Genomic DNA, 16,360 nt, shown 5'->3' with positions numbered 1-16,360 from the left:
AGCGGCAACCGGTGTCCCGGGGGTTAAATGCTAGCCAGGGGAGAGAGCCTTCCCTGTTTAGCGGCTCCTCCCCTCAGCGTGCCTTTCCGCTTGGGTCTGGCGACGCTGAGCTGCTTCCTCCTACGGCCACTCCTCCTCTGAGGTCTCCGGCGGCCATTTTTTCTAGGGTGGGCAGCGCAGATCTCTCCAGGCAGCGTGTGGTCGGAGCCTCCTGTGTACCTCTCCCCGGCAAAAGGTCAGTGTACACAGCACTATAGCCCTCCCAGACACTGAATCTGGGCGGTTGATTGTAGTGACAAGGTGCAGTGTTTATAAACTTTTGCATTGTATGTGACTATTGCTAGTGCTGACTGTTTCTGCTTTTTTCTCATTACTATCAGTCTATAACTATCCCTTTCCTTCTCCTACAGCCCTGGCAGGTGTGTGTGGGAAGGGCTTTTCAAGGATCTCACTTCTATAAATTCATGTATTTGTGAGGTCGTTCAAATACGGTGCCATATTTGTGGGCTTGTGTGCTGCATACTTGTGGGTGCGCCAAGTGCTTCCCTGTTGTATTGCTATATATATATTTTGGGTATATATATCTATTTGTTAGCATGTCTGATGAGGAAGTTGAGCGCTCTATGGCTCCCAATCTGTTCGCCTGCAGACGCGGCGCTGCAGTGGGGAATATGGAGGATTTCTCGCAGGATGGGTTGTGTGTGAGTTTTCATCAGTTACCTGGTCTCTCTAACCCCCCCAACTTCTGGACAGGATCCCCCTTGGGCGGTATTTTCACAGGTGCTGGCCTCCATCGCGGACCGAATGGCGGTCCCAACTGCGCTCCATCATAGGGGATTACCCCAACCAGCCATCCCCCCTTCTCCGGGTGTACCACAATTATTGCAGTCTCCCACTGGGCCTCAGACAGGTCATCCGTATGCAGGATTCCCTATGTATGTTCAGTCTCCTCCGATGACGCAGCAGTCTGTCATTCTCTTCCAGGTTCTCCCGCAAGCTAACCCACCATGGGTGGATGTGTTCTTCAATTCTGTCCGGAGTTTGGCGGCCTCTTCTTCGGCTTTTCAAACCATGTTGCGTAATGACATACCTCACAAGGCATCAAAACGCACTGTTACGTCATCCTAGTCTGCGCAGCTATAAGACTCAGATGCGTCCTCAGATGAAGGCGAATTGCATGAGGATTCCGATTCAGATTTCCCTGCTCCGGAAGTGGAGACGAAATCTACCATTAATGTGCCGGCATTGGTGCGGGCTGTGTGGTCCATTCTTGATATAGAGGATGACGCCCCCTCCCCTAAGTCCAAGTATCCAAATTTTAAACAATCAACGGTAACTTCGGCTGTTTTTCCTTTATCTGACCAGCTGACTGATCATATGGCGGAAGCCTGGCAGTCGCCTAGTAAGATGTTCCAGCCACAGAAACGTTTAAGCAGTAGTAATTTGTTTCCTGCTAGTCATTGCAAGAAGTGGGAAACACTGCCGGGGGTGGATTCTCACGTTACTCTCCTGATCTAGAGTGCTACCTTGCCAATGCCGTCCATTTCATCCCTAAAGGATCCCACGGACAGGAAAGTGGAGACTTGTTTAAGGTCCATTAATTCTCTATCTGGGGCTGTGGCCCGTCCGTCCATGGCCATCTCTTGGGTGGCTAAAGCCATTGAGAGCTGGGCCAATGTACTGGAGGATACACTTCCAGAAGAAGCTCCGGAGGTTCAGAGAACTTTGGTTGGTCAGATGAGGGATGCCACTTCCTATATTGGGGAAGCGCCTTTTGATGCCAGTCTTCTAATTTCAGGTGTTTCAGTGGTCTCTGCTTGCCGGTCTTTGTGGCTTCATTCTTGGAGAGCAGATGCGTATTCCAAGAAAGGCATGGAGGCCTTACCCTTTAATGGGGAGATTTTGTTCGGCCCTGACCTGGATAAAATTGTTGATACCTTGGCAAAGTCTGCAGCTACGCCTTCTAAAGCTAGAACCTCAGCCTTTAGGTCCTTTCGGACTCAGGTTAAGTCCAATGGTCAGTCCTTCCTGAGGCAGTCGTCAACCAAGACTGCCCCTAAACCAAAGAAGCAGGCCTGGAGCACTAGACGCCCTGCTTCCAAGCCAGAAGATAAGCCTTCAACCTGATGGGACAAGCCGCTCTCTGGGGGCCGCCCAGTGCTGCTGCAATACCACCACGGATGCTTTGGTACGAGAAGTGTCCTTCAGTTACAGACCCCCCCCCAACAGTTCTTTCCAAGGACTTGCAGATCCAGGAAGCCATAGAGTCCTTGCTGAAAGCAGCGGTGGTTGTTCCTGTTCCGCCTTCTCAACGCGGGACGGGTTATTACTCTGCTCTATTTCTGGTTCCGAAACCCAGTGGCTCTCATCGACCCATTCTCAACCTGAAATCGTTGAACATGTTCCTCAGAGTGCCAACTTTCAGGATGGAAACTTTGCGTTCCATCATTCTGGCTATGGAACCGGGGGATTATATGGTCTCCCTGGACATCCAGGACGCCTACCTCCATGTTCCTATAGCCCCTTCACACCAGCGGGATCTGAGGTTTGCTATAAAACAGCTTCACTTCCAGTTTCAGGCTCTGCCCTTTAGTCTTTTTTCATGACTCCAAGGGTGTTCACCAAAGTTATGGCTGTCCATCTGCGCAGCCAGGGTATACGGCTTCTGCCGTATCTGGGCGACCTTTTGCAACATCTGCACCTGAAGATCGCTTGTCTCCAAGCGCACACGGGTGGCTGATAAACTGGAAGAAGTCCTCCCTCATTAAGTCACAGAGGATGGTTCATTTGGGAACCCTTCTGGACTCTCGTCGGCAAAGGATCTTTCTGACTCCGAAAAAGGTTTCCTCCCTATAACTACGAGTGAGCAGTTTTTTAAAGACTACCCAAGTGTCTGTTCACTTGGCAATGAGAGTTCTGGGGTCCATGGTGGAGTATGCCCAGTTTCATTCCAGGCCCCTGCAGGGGCTGATTCTAGCCAAATGGAACAGGTTACCACACCGAATCAGGACTCAAATAGTTGTGTTGCCCTGGAATTGCGCCTGTCGATGTCTTGGTGGCTTCAGACATCTCATCTCACCAAGGGCCGCCCCTTTTGGATCCCGGACTGCCCCTTTTGGATCCCGGACTGGGTTCTGCTCACGACGGATGCCAGTCTCCGGGGTTGGGGGCAGTGTCGGGTCCACTTTCACTTCAGGGCCGTTGGACGGCGGTAGAAGCGGCTCTTCCCATCAATATTCTGGAACTTCGGGCCTTCCAGTTGTCCAGTCACGCTCTTCACGGAAGGGCAGTGCAAGTTCAGTCCGACAACTCCATCACAGTGGCATATATCAACAGTCAAGGGGGGACTCGCAGTTGAGTAGCAATGTCGGAGGTGTCACGTATCCTGTCTTGGGTGGAGTGCCACCTTCTGGCCATCTCAGCAGTCGTCATTCCAGGAGTTCTCAACTGGGAAGCGGACTTCCTCAGCCATCACGACATGCATCCCGGGGAATGGTCCCTTAATCCAGATGTATTTCAACTGCTCGTGGACAAGTGAGGACTGCCGGAGGTGAACCTCATGGCCTCCCATCACAATCGCAAATTGCCTGTGTACGAGTCCAGGACAAGCCTGGTGGACGCGCTGTCAGTGAAATGGACATTTCAGCCGGTTTATCTTTTCCCTCCGATAGCCTTGCTGCCTCGGGTCCTTTGGAAATTCAAACAGGACGGCGGCACGCTTCTGCTGGTAGCACCGGCTTGGCCCAGACGTCTCTGATAATCCGATCTTTGAGGCCTTTCCATCAACGCTCCGTTTCTTCTGCCTCAACGTCAGGACCTGTTGTCTCGGGGGCCCTGCGTTTACCCGGATCTGGGTTATCTGTCTTTGACGGCGTGGCTCTTGAGACATCCGTCTTAAGGGCCCGGGGTTTTTCCAGCTCAGTCATCAGCACAATGCTACAGGCGCGCAAGCCTGCCTCCGCAAGGATTTACCACCGGGTGTGGCGTACTTATTTTCAATGGTGTGAGTCCAGAAACTACGATCCTCAATTGTTTCGTGTTTCTAGGATTTTGACGTTACTTCAGTCTGGATTGGACCTAGGGTTACGCCTCGCTTCATTGAAAGTTCATGTGTCTGCACTTTCTGTGTGGATCCAGCGTAGAATTGCTACTCTGCCTGATGTCCGCATCTTTTTCCAGGGTGTTCTCAGGATTCAACCTCCTTTTGTTCCACCAGTGGCTCCTTGGGATTTGGCAGTGGTGCTTCGGGCACTGCAAGGTCCTCCATTTGAAACCTCTTGAGTCAGTGGAACTCAAGTGGATGACACTTAAGACTGTTTGTTTGTTTTTCTCCTGGCAATTGCTTCGGCCAGGAGAGTGTCAGAATTAGGAACGCTTTCTTGCCGTTCTTCTTTTCTAACTTTTCACCTGGACAGGGCAGTGCTTCGTCCCCGTCCGGGTTTTCTTCCTAAGGTGGTCTCTAAGTTCCACAATAATCAGGAAATAGTTGTGGCGACGTTTCAGTCACTTGATCTCTCGGCTGGTGAGGCTTCCTTAGATGTTGTCCATGCTCTCAAACTTTATGCGGACTGGACTAGTTCCATCGGAAGTCTGATTCTTTGTTTGTCCTCTTTGGTTTTCACAAGAGAGGTCAGCCTGCCAACAAACAAACTATGGCCCGTTGGCTTCGTTTGTTATTTGTGAGGCTTATTCACAGGGGGGTTTACCTGTTCCGACCTCTGTTAAGGCTCAGTCTGTGGGTCCCTCCTGGGCTGCTGGCGGTGGCGCCTCAGCTATTCAGCTGTATAAGGCAGCAACCTGGTCTTCTATACAGACTTTTCTACGGTTCTATAAGTTTGACACCTTCGCCTCTCAGGATGCATCCTTCGGGCGCCGGATTCTCCTTTCAGCACAGGAGCGTCCCCGCCCTTAGTTGTACTTCTTTGGGACATCCCCAAGGTCAACCCTGTTGACCCCCTATGGAACCTGAAGTAGAAAACAAGAGATGGTAAGAACTTACCTTTGTTATCTCTGTTTCTACGAGGTCCACAGGGCGCCCGCCCTGACGCATCTGGCTTCATATGGGCTATGTGGCTGGTCACCGGTTTTTCTGTCTCCCTGTCCGTGAGTATGGTTCTTGTGTGTTCCAGCCTTCCTTCTCACTGTTTCTATCTCCTCCGGCCTTGGCTGCTTGCCAACTGATGTGCCTGTGGCTGGGACGGGGTATAGAGGAGGATTGACCCAATGCATCTTGTGAGCAGCAAACCTTTTACTGCGTGGTGCCTGTGGATCTAGATCCAGCTATACCCCCAAGGCCAACCCTGTGGACCTTTATGGACCTCATAGAAACTGAGATAACAAAGGTAAGTTCTTACCATGTCTCTTGTTTTAATAGTATCCAATAAGAAAGGAAAGGGGAGTTTGGAGGAGGTGAAAAACCAGACAACCACACCGTAATGCTGGGTACACACTGGCCGATGTATTGGCCGGTCAATTGATCAGTCAATGTATCTGCTGGCCGCCAGCCAGTGTGTACAGGCGATATATGTCTGTGAACGACCCAGCATTAGGGTGTGGGTGTCTGGTTTTTCACCTGCTCCAAACTCCCCTTTCCTCTCTCATTGGATACTATTATTAAATACTTTTAACTAATAAATAAGTTACATTTTATCAATATTTGAAATTATCATCTGAAGAGTGCTCCAACAGAGTTTTTACTTCTTCCTTTTGACATTAAGGAGGAAAAGAAAGAGCAGTTTCCTTTTCCTCCTCTTCTGTTATGTGGGCAGTTGCTTGGGGAAGGCATGGGCTAAGCTGGACACACAACTTATTCTAAAGTTCTCTCTGGCATATCTCTTATCTACTGATCACATGAGACTAAATTGTAACAGCTGTGAAGGTGGCTACTCCCATGGTGTAACTTTTTTGGCCACGCTTGATTCTGAGGGCATAGTCTGTCAGGGATGACATGGATTGATAATGTGAAAATATTTTATGCTATCGGCAGCTTGGTTTACTAATGCTCAGACACATGGTTGGAACTCCTGGAGTATTTATGGGGCCAATACACCTGAACCGCGATTCCCCATCCTACCAACCTGATCCGTGGATCAGGGAAGTTCTACATGTTAAAATCATGACTTGCCGATTTTGACCATTTTCAGGTCTGGATCAAGGCATTGAGATTTTTCAACATGTCAAATATTCCCGAGCTCCCAGCCCCGTTGGAAAGGATGGGACATTGTGGCAATACGTCACAGATGTTTGGGGGCATTAAGTCTGTCTATCTGTCCCTAATTGGTAGAGAATATCAAAGAAGGTTCGCTTCTCTGACCGTAATTGCCTGGCAAACATTCTGGCTTTTGGTCCTGGGATGCAGATGTCAAGTTCAATTACTCTTTGTAAGCCTTTCCATTTAAAAGAGCAGGTTTTTTGGGGCCTGACAAATTTATCTGTTGGGCTACAGAAGGGAAGATCTCTTGTCAAAACATGAAAACACAATTGACTAAGGTTTATTTATGTGCTCCCTTTCATTAAAGGTAAAAAATAAAGCAATTCTTGTCAGGGTTCAGTCCGTTTCTGCACTGTGATGGGATCCAATCTTCTGTTCTGGGACATTTTGAAAGGCGCTTCTTCAGATTTGTGGGTGACCTGTATTAAGAAAGAGGTTACAACCTCCACTGGCCTTCTGAAGGAAAATGCAGAAAAGCTGGTTCTCAGGAGGTCATTGTCTCCCTTTTTTTCTTTAGTGTTCACCCAAATCTCAGAGAAGCAGAAGATTAGGGTTTTATTCAGACATCTTCCTTGCCCAAAACCCATACAAACAGAATGTTGTTCAGCAAATAGCTTTCAGTGTAGTCTGTATACCTGCCAGCTGTTGGGTTTCTTATTTTCTCCATCACTGCTAAACCTACTGACCACACTAAAGAATGCAAGTTCTGTACTAGAAAGGATTTTCTTAGCATGATTCCCTTTCACTTTCTCTTTCTTAACTGGTAAAAACTTTTTATTTGTAGACAGTTGGAACTTGAACCTTAGTTTTATTGTCCACATTTGTTCTATAAAGGAAGGACACTTTGCTGACTTTTGTTTGCAGTTATTAATGCTAATTTAATGTGAACTATATGAATTAGTGATGAACAAGAAGATTAAGGAGCTATTTTTAGATACAGCTTGTGTTATAATTATTGCACATCTGCTGTGCAAGGTTTGTTGATTTTGTTCAAAGATGCATCCCACGTGTTGTTTCAGTAATAAGACTATCTACTGGATATAAGCGCTGTGTATTTTATTTTTATTTATTTTTTTGCTTTTTGTAGTTTCTGTTCTTCCCGGGGACTTATCCTGATTTTAAATGCTGCAAATACCCAGATATTTTGTGGTTTAATGTTTATTCTCTTAAAATTACATAGTGCCATTAGTTTTATTTTTTATTTTGCATACTGTTTGAGGTATTTATTCTGCTGGTGCAGAGATGGGGTCAGCTGGATGTCGAACTGATGGCCTCCGAGCATAACAATGTGTCCAAATTCTGCTCATGGACCAAGGAACCACTGGCAGGCATCCTTAGTGGGTACCATGATGGTTCATTGGAACATCAGGTTGATCTATTTCCCTGAATTCCAGTGCTCCCTCATATCATGAAGAAGACCTGGAGGGACGGTGTTCCCTTGATCCATGTGGCCAAGAAGGGCCTTATATGCTGACATTCCGAGGATGGCTGCAAGCCTAAGATGATGCCTTTTTTTACAGGAAGATCTATCACAGGGTATTTTAATTAAAAAAATCCTCGTCTCGCATTTCTCCTAAGTGTTAAGTTTGTCCCAAGGTTTGTGCTTTGGCGATTCTGACGAGGACTCTGCGAGACCATAGGTCTTGGATGATTTAGGGTGCACAAACAGGACAGAGATTGTATAGTCAGAGCTTGGGAATCATTTTCAACCTCTCCGGGACAAGAAACTTTTTTCACAAACAAGTAAAGTGTCTTCGCTTCAGATGGCTGTCAATCTCTACGTGAAATTCTTTGGGAAGAAGGCCTTAACTTTTGAAGCTATATAATTTGTAAGATTTAATTCAAGGGCAATCTAGATCAAACTAATCTTGAAATGGAACAAATCACATCATCATTTCAACAGACAGGTCATCAGTGTGTCGCCATGGACATGTTGGTGCTTCTTTGGTTCAAGGTTGCAATATTGCCATATGATATTTTTTATCAGAAATGATGGATGCCAATCTTCGGTGCTGGAAGGCTGTCGTCATCCAGTTTCTGTGGTTCCCGGTGGAAGCTTAACTTGACTATTTTACTTTGAGCTAAGTCTGTGTTAAACTACTTAATCCCATAAGGTTTCGGTGAAACAGTTTCACCAGAGTGCCAAAACAAAAAGTGCCCAGTCAGTATAAGAAACTAGAATATTCTGTTCTGCTCAGTACATGATCCTGTTAGTCATATTTTGGCCTAGTGGTGCTGAAAAAAAATATGCTGAAACTCTAGGGCGTTGTGATTCAAAAAAAGTTTGGGAACCACTGTACTAGTGACAGATTAAGCCAATTCGCAGATCCCCAGACGTTGCGATCGGTGAAATCGAACATGTTGGAATAACTAATTTGTTTAAGACGATCAAAACATTATCGTTATTAACAAATTAGTGATTTTTAACATGCAGAATTTTATGGATTTCCCGACTGATTGGTCCTCATCAATGGCCGCATTTCTGAACAGGTAATCAATGGATTGCCGAGTATATGTATGGGGCCCTTTTAGGTGGTTTCTAAATTTAATCTAAATCCGGACATGATTCCGAGTTATAACCACTTTACCGAGGAATAATGATTTGTTTACTTTGGGTATTGTTGGAAGTGCATTGCAGATATGTCAATAGGACTTGTAGGTTTTGGAAAATGGATAATAATTATCTATGTCGTCGTCGTCAAAAGAAGTTGGCCTGCCTCAAAACAATAATTAGATGGATCACTTTGTTGATTCAACACACCTACTTGTGGTCTGTTGAACCTGCAAAGGCACATTCTAGTAGATCAGCGAGTGCTTTGGCTGTACAATGGTGACTGGCAGCCACATAGTATTCTGTTTATAGAATTTGTGGACAAGGGTATCCGTTTTTGTCAGAAGATGGTGTGCCAATCATAAGTGAAGAATGTTGCCCAGGGCAAGCACCTGTTCTTCTCTCTGGCTTTAGTGTTATAAAGTCAAAAGGCTAAATTTTGCAAGCCACCGATACTCATTTGTTTAGACCCTGAAATTTAAAATGGCAGTAATATTAAATGCGCGCATGACATGGTTTTGCATTTGATACTATTGACTTTTGTTTAAATGTTGGGGTCAAAATCACAGAGAAGCCACCAATTCATAAATATACCCCATAGTGTCAGTTAACCCAGTCAATGTTCAGCCAAGGGTAATGTTAGGACTCCCTGTATCCCTTTCTGAAAAGTGTGTATATTCAAAGGATGTTTGTCCCTTTTTTGTTTGTCCCTTGGCGCAGCACCAGTTAGAAAATTTAAAGCCGAAGAACACCGAAAATAGTGTAATAGGTTGGTTACAAGGTATAAATCTATTTATCTGCTGATATGATTTCTGTGGTGTACAGACATAACAGGTTATCTGCCGTGTCTTTGTAAGTGTGGTATACGATGCCTAAAGAATATTTTAGTAATTTTCCAAAATACTGAAAAGAACACTTCATAAAATAACATTTATTCATCAATATTAGTCATGATAGTGACCCCCTGGTCCTGTGCTGCACCCCTCACCCATGCTTACCACATCCTGACCCCATTCTTATTGGCTTTTAACCTATCAAAAGTAGTAGTATGTACCTGCTTTATTATAAGTTTCAGGTTGTTTTTATTTGGAAAACAAGAAACATGCATATTAAATCAATAAGTGGGATGTACCCCCTATTTTTCTATTTGTTCTCCTGTACAATGAGCAAATGAAAACCTTAACTTGTTCATTCTTTTGCTGTATTGCAGAACACACTTGTAATAGACACCCCTCGTGTTAGGAAACAGACTCGACACTTCACTAACAAGGACGATGATATGGTAGAATTTTCAGACTTAGAAAGTGATGATGATGATCGTCCACGAGCTCGGCGTCAAGATCGCAAAAATGGTTATGGTCGTACAGACTGTTTTCGTGTTGAGAAACATCTACTGGTATATGGGTGAGAGACTACCCTGAACTCCCATAACTGTACCCCTTATTTATGTCATGGAGACGTACTCTTCCCAGAGCTTTTGTTGTCTCAGCAGTTTGCTATGTGTGGAAGGGAATTGTATACTTTCCCATCAACAATTTAATATTTTGATTTGTTAGATGGGGTCGCTGGCGGGACATACTGACTCACGGCCGCTTCAAACGTGGGATGACTGAACGGGATGTGGAGAGAATTTGCAGAGCCATCTTGGTATATTGTTTGTTGCATTATCGCGGAGATGAAAACATAAAGAGCTTTATCTGGGAACTGATCACCCCTGCAGAAAACGGAAAAACCAAGCAGCTCCAGAATCACTCTGGTAGTAATACTGAATCCCATAATCAATCTCTAATTTGCCAGATGACTTTATGGGAAATGGTGAATATTGATTATTTTTATATCCTCAGGTCTTTCTATACCGGTTCCTCGTGGACGCAAAGGCAAAAAAGTTAAATCTCAGATCAGCTTTGACATACACAAAGCAGATTGGATTCGCAAGTACAACCCGGACACCTTGTTTCATGATGAGGGGTATAAGAAGCATCTAAAGCACCAGTGCAACAAGTGAGACCATAAGTGCTCTAGTGAAGTTAGAGTTAGGCTGTTTTGTATGTGAGTTCACCAAGAAATGTGTTTAAACAGATTTGTGCAATCATTTCATCATGCTTGGTTTAATATTGTTCAGTGTGTTTTAAGCAAGATATGTATGGCCAGTGTGGATTTAGTAATGATATCATATGTGTTTAAAAAAAAAAAAAAAAAAGTGCAGTACAGCTTATACTTTGTTTGTGCTCCTGCAGGGTGCTGTTACGTGTCCGGATGTTGTATTATCTCAGACAAGAAGTGATCGGGAACCAGGCTATGAAGGTGTTGGGAGGAGTGGACGTTGGGTTAGTTTTTCCCTTTTTGAAGAATTAATTTTAACAAACTAGCTTAAGACGTGATCTGTATTTTGCGTTCAACTATATTGGACCTTGTGCTAATATGGGACTCCTCATTACAGCAACATTGATTTATGGGTCCCTCAAGTTGATCAGGCAGACGTTCCCTCACTCTGGTGGGACAGAGAAGCCGACAAGTCTCTGCTCATTGGCGTCTTTAAACATGGTAAGTATGGGTAGTTGTTTTTTGTTATGCATTAGCTTGGTTGAGCTATTTATCCTGTTGTTCATAACCCATTTTTAAATTAAATGTTTCAACTCTGTTATAATTCATTGTTATATAGGTCTTCACTAGTGGATTGCATCTTTATTTTTTTTCTACATGAGCTATAAATAAAAATTGTTTTCTTGAATAATTTCCTATTTAAAGACATGTAGTGGCTTCATTAACTGTCATTGCAGGTTATGAAAAGTACAACACCATGCGTGCTGATCCGGGTCTTTGCTTTTTGGAGAAAGTGGGGGGACCTGATGAGCAGGCAATTGCAGCTGAGCATCATGCACAGGACTTTGCTGAGCTGCCTGAAAGGTGAAAATTATTTTGTAGGAATCTGAACAATGGTAACTGAGAGATCATACATGTGGTGTGGCCAGTGATGAGTTGCCATGCTAATACCGACGCAACAGCCAGGACCGTGTAGGCTCTGAGCTGGGGGCGGCTGAGTTAAATTAACTTCTCACCTGTGAGCGCTGAGGCCAACCAAAACTGGTTTGAGTGTAATTGTAGTTTGTGAAATCACTTTACAATATTTATGTTTATAACATGCAGCAAACTCTTCTAATTTCCTCAGTGGAGACTTTGATAGAGATATTGAAGATCCAGAATATAGACCACTACATGTCCAGAAAGATCCTGAGGATGAGGTGAGCTGAGTGTGACTGTTTTTGTCATGAGGGCAATGTCGTGTGTTGTATTATTGAAGCTTCATTCCTGATTCTGATTTTATGATGCTATGCTATTCTAGATGGATCCCTTAATGATGGATGAAGAAATATCTGTGGTGGATGGGGAAGAAGGTGAGTTCATGAGATGGTAGGCACTATGAGATAAAACTTCTAGGAGAAAAGTAATTTTCTTCTTCGGGGTCCATAGGATCCACAGAAGTTACCTAGGGGTATGTGATTGCAGTGATCCAGGCACCAAACAGTTAAAAGCTTTAGCTCCCAGTATGCACTGTGTCCTCTTCCATATATACCCCGCCCCTGGCTACAGGCATTTAGTTTTTTTGTTTGGTGCGCAGGAGTGCACCGTACTGAACAGGGCTGCCTCAGCAGTCCCAAAAAAGTTGTTTTTTTTTTGTTTTTGTTTTTTTTGAGCATGCAGCACTAGGCGGATGGACGCAAATGCTGCTGCTCCGTCTACCCTTGCCGGCGCCGCAACACCAGATCGGGAACTGGTGATTTCGACCGGGGCCAGCAGAGTGACTCTGCTCCCGGGACTGCAACCGGAAACATCGGGGATGCAGATAAGGTGGTTAGCCGTGGCCGCTGACGACGGGGAACCACATGGCAGTTCGTGCCTCCGGCGGTGGAGACCTGCTGGAGGACACTGTAGTAAGGAGCCAGGTGAACTGCCTCCTCCACTAGACCACTGGGACATGAGGGATCCTGACAGTTGGGACTGATGGCGGCGGCCATGATGTCAGTGTGGCCAGTGGATCCATACAGCAGAGGGAGGTATGCTCTCCCCGGCGGCCCCTCTGCCAACCCACACGCTGGTCCAGAGGCGAGGTTTCCCGCATCTGGGTTGCCCCGCCCAGCCTCCCTATATATATGAGATGCCAGAGACCATTCTCTCGATGGCTGCAATCTCAGGAGGTTTGGTCAGTCTCCCTGTATACCTCTCCTTATGTAGCCAGGTTATACAAAGCTCCATATCCTACTTAGCCTTGTGTGCGGTTTTTAGTTGACTTAAGAGCTTATTGCATTTATATATATTTTACATATTATTTGCATTGCATGTGACTTGGAAATCTGCTGTGTGTTATACTGCCTTTTTATTCCTGAAAGACTGTCAGTTATAGCTATCACTGCTGTTTCTCCTCATAAGCCCTCTGCTACAGGTGTGGGGGTTATTGTGGGTGTGAAACATTGTGTATTACTCTGCATAACATTAGGGATATTGTTATGTTTAAAGAAACTGAAAAGCAGGTGTCTTAAGCCCCTGTGCTGGTGCCATGCGGTGTTACCCCCTCAGGATTTCATGCAGAATGGATTATGTGGTCACTGTTACAAGAAGTCACCACAACCTGTCAAATATACCAGCTCCTGGGCAGGAACCCCCTTGGGCTTCCTTTTCCCAGATCATGGCACATATTGCAGAGCGGTTATCTGCTCCTAGGCTGGACCCTACTATGGGGTATCCTCAGCAGCTACAACCTACTATGTTTATGCCCCCTATGCATCCATCCTGGATGGACGTTTATGCTCACGCAGGTCAGAGTATGATTTCGTAACCCTGCTGCATTTCATCAAGAACTACAAGCAGCTAGGCCGGTACATCCTAAAACCAGAAGGTGGTCGGCTTCTTCTAATCATTCTGTCCAGCCTGTAAACTCTGGTGCGTCTTCTGACGAGTGTGAAGGTTCCTCTCAAGAGTCTCTCTCAGGAGAGGAGGACCATTTTTCAACAGCAGATGTCCCCTCCTTGATTAGGGAGGTCAAAGCTGTGCTAAACATAGATAATAAGCCAGAAAAAAAGAGGCTCCAGTGTTTAAATGCCCGAAAGTGGTAAAAGCTAAATTTCCCAAATCTGAGCACCTCTCTGAACTTATGGGAGAAGCATGGAGTTCTCCAGATAGACGATTCCAGGTTACAGCCTTATACCCCTTCCTGCCAGACGAGTGTGCTGAGTGGGAAGTTCCACCCACTGTAGACATGCATGTGGCACATCTGGTCAGGAGCACCACATTGCCCAAACCATCTGCATCCTCCCTTAGGGATTCCACAGATAGGAGACTTGAAGCCTGTCTCAAGGCGGCGTTCTCTCTGTCAGGAGCTGTTACCCGCCCGGCCATGGCTACGGCCTGGGTTTCTAAGGCCATTGAGGAATGGACAAAGGCACTAAACAATACACTTCCAGAGGCTTCCAGAGAATAGCTGACAATTATCTCCTATATTAAGGAGGCTGCCTCCTATCTAGGGGAGGCAGCATTGACGTCGGTATTCTGTCCTCTAAGGCTTCGGCTGCCTCAATTGTGGATCGCAGAGCCCTATTGTTAAGGGACTGAAAAGCAGATGCAGGGTTCGAGAAGGCCCTGGAATCCCTTCCGTTTATGGGAGGCATTCGGTTTGGCACAGAATTGGATAAGATTGTAGCTACAGTAGCAGCCTCCAAGGCGGCTGGTCTGCCTTCGACGTTTACTCCTAGACCTAGGCAGTCATCCTATCGGCCACAAGCAAAAGCAAGGGGTCAGTCTTTCTCTAGAACCAGTTCTCGTAAGAGACCGCAGTCTAAAAAACCTTGGCCAAACACACGTCTGGCTTCCAGGTCAGACGACAAACCTGCGGCCTATTCTGAATCTGAAAAGTCTCAACACATTTATCCGGTTGCCCAGGTTCTGTATGGAAATCCTTCGGTCAATTGTGTTGGCAATGGAAACGGGATTTTATGGTGTCCTTGGACATTTAAGATGCTTATCTGCATGTGCCAATTACACCGTCCCACCAGCAGTTTCTGCAGTTTGCGGTTTTGCAGAAACCTTTCCAGTTTCAGGCACTGCCTTTTGGTTTGTCAACAGCCCCTTTGGTGTTTACCAAGATAATGACAGCTTGCCTCAGGCACCAGGGAGTCAGAATACTGCCATACATGGACTATCTCCTGATATTTGCACAATCTCCACAGGTGTTGCAGCATCATCTCAAACTGACAATTGCCTGTCTACACAGACATGGCTGGATCATAAATTGGAAGAAGTCGTCGCTTCTTCCAGTACAACAGATGGTGCATTTATTTGCATGCTTAGATTCTCTGGCGCAGAGGATATATCTGCCAGAAGACAAGATTGTGGCACTTCAGTTTAAATTTGCAGGTTTCTCCTCAACCGGTCAGTGTCTGTTCACTCAACAATGCAGGTTCTGGGATCCATCGTGTCCACTTGCGATATGGTGGAAAATGCTCAGTTCCACTGCAGACTCCATCTGTACTCAAGCATGGATAGCCTTAAAAGCTGGACTGTAATAGCGGAGTTTGTGAACCTCTGCTATAAGCAATACTTAAAGGTAAAATGAGAAAACTCAAAAAAAACTATTTGCATCCCAGATATTCTCAATGTCCACTTTTGTTAAAAAATAGGTGGTCATAGAGGTAAAAGCATGCCTTTAAATCAAGTGACAAATTTTAACTAGCTTAAGGTCATGAGGTATATCCAACATTGACAAAAAAGCAAATAACATATGTGAAGCAATGTGCACACCTCACTGAAGTTCGTTTAGAGTCATCACTGCCTCAGGGTAAGCTTTAAAAATCATCAAGTTGGAAATGGATAGCAATGTCTGTAGATAAGGTATGTACAGATCCCACAACAGTAATTCTAAATCTGATTCCCTTTCTCTCCTTAGCAACACCTATGCCCAGTGGCATGTTGTGGCCACCTGGCTCTGCTCTTACAGCCCGCCTTCGGCGCCTCGTCACTGCCTACCAACGTAGCTACAAACGTGAACAGTTAAAAATGGAAGCCGCAGAGAGGGGTGACAAACGCAGGAAGCGCTGTGAGGCAGCTTTCAAACTGAAGGAAATTGCGCGTCGGGAGAAGCAGCAGAGGTGAGCATGCATTATTATGAGGCATGGGATTTCTGTGAATGTCAGAACATTGAACACTAGGGGTGGTTCTGTAGTGTTACGTTCAGCGTGATTTTCTCCTCCGCTTTGTTGAATTACATTTTTTTGTTTTACATCTCTAATAGATGGACGCGTCGTGAGGCTTGTGACTTTTTCCGTGTACTATCCAGCTTTGGGGTTGAGTATGACCCAGACACACAGCATTATGACTGGCAGCGATTCCGCAGTTTAGCAAGGTTGGATAAGAAAACTGATGAATCGCTACTCAAATATTTCCATGGTTTTGTGGCTATGTGTCGACAAGTATGTCGTTTGCCACCAGCAGCAGGGGATGGTGAGTAGCATTTGTACTTATAAGCCACTGAGAATGTACACAGTTGCTATAATTAAGAGGGTTCATTTGTTTTTTCTTTTATTCGTCCAGTTTGTTTAAATGTAGTA

General features: G+C 45.4%; 1 protein-coding gene and 1 non-coding gene across 5 annotated transcripts in view; both read left to right on the top strand.

The window, feature by feature from the left end:
- The window catches only part of CHD8 (chromodomain helicase DNA binding protein 8), a 124,359-nt gene that overhangs the window by 86,390 nt on the left and 21,609 nt on the right, over positions 1–16,360 (top strand). For all 4 annotated transcript variants that reach the window (XM_088469944.1, XM_088469946.1, XM_088469942.1 and 1 more), the window contains exons 22-31: positions 9,973–10,166; positions 10,319–10,518; positions 10,607–10,763; positions 11,000–11,089; positions 11,203–11,306; positions 11,543–11,669; positions 11,932–12,004; positions 12,106–12,157; positions 15,700–15,901; positions 16,045–16,253. In XM_088469944.1, coding sequence (XP_088326070.1) covers positions 9,973–10,166; positions 10,319–10,518; positions 10,607–10,763; positions 11,000–11,089; positions 11,203–11,306; positions 11,543–11,669; positions 11,932–12,004; positions 12,106–12,157; positions 15,700–15,901; positions 16,045–16,253 — 1,408 coding nt within the window. The remainder of the gene's footprint in view (positions 1–9,972; positions 10,167–10,318; positions 10,519–10,606; positions 10,764–10,999; positions 11,090–11,202; positions 11,307–11,542; positions 11,670–11,931; positions 12,005–12,105; positions 12,158–15,699; positions 15,902–16,044; positions 16,254–16,360) is intronic.
- Positions 11,729–11,839, top strand: LOC148526555 (small nucleolar RNA U6-53/MBII-28). Its single transcript, XR_015878239.1, has one exon. It is a non-coding gene; the product is annotated as a small nucleolar RNA U6-53/MBII-28 (small nucleolar RNA).

Source organism: Taudactylus pleione, unplaced genomic scaffold, assembly GCF_031769625.1.
Source record: "Taudactylus pleione unplaced genomic scaffold, aTauple2 ptg000095l, whole genome shotgun sequence".
Classification (NCBI taxonomy): Eukaryota; Metazoa; Chordata; class Amphibia; order Anura; family Myobatrachidae; genus Taudactylus; species Taudactylus pleione.
This window is presented reverse-complemented; position numbering and strand designations above follow the sequence as displayed.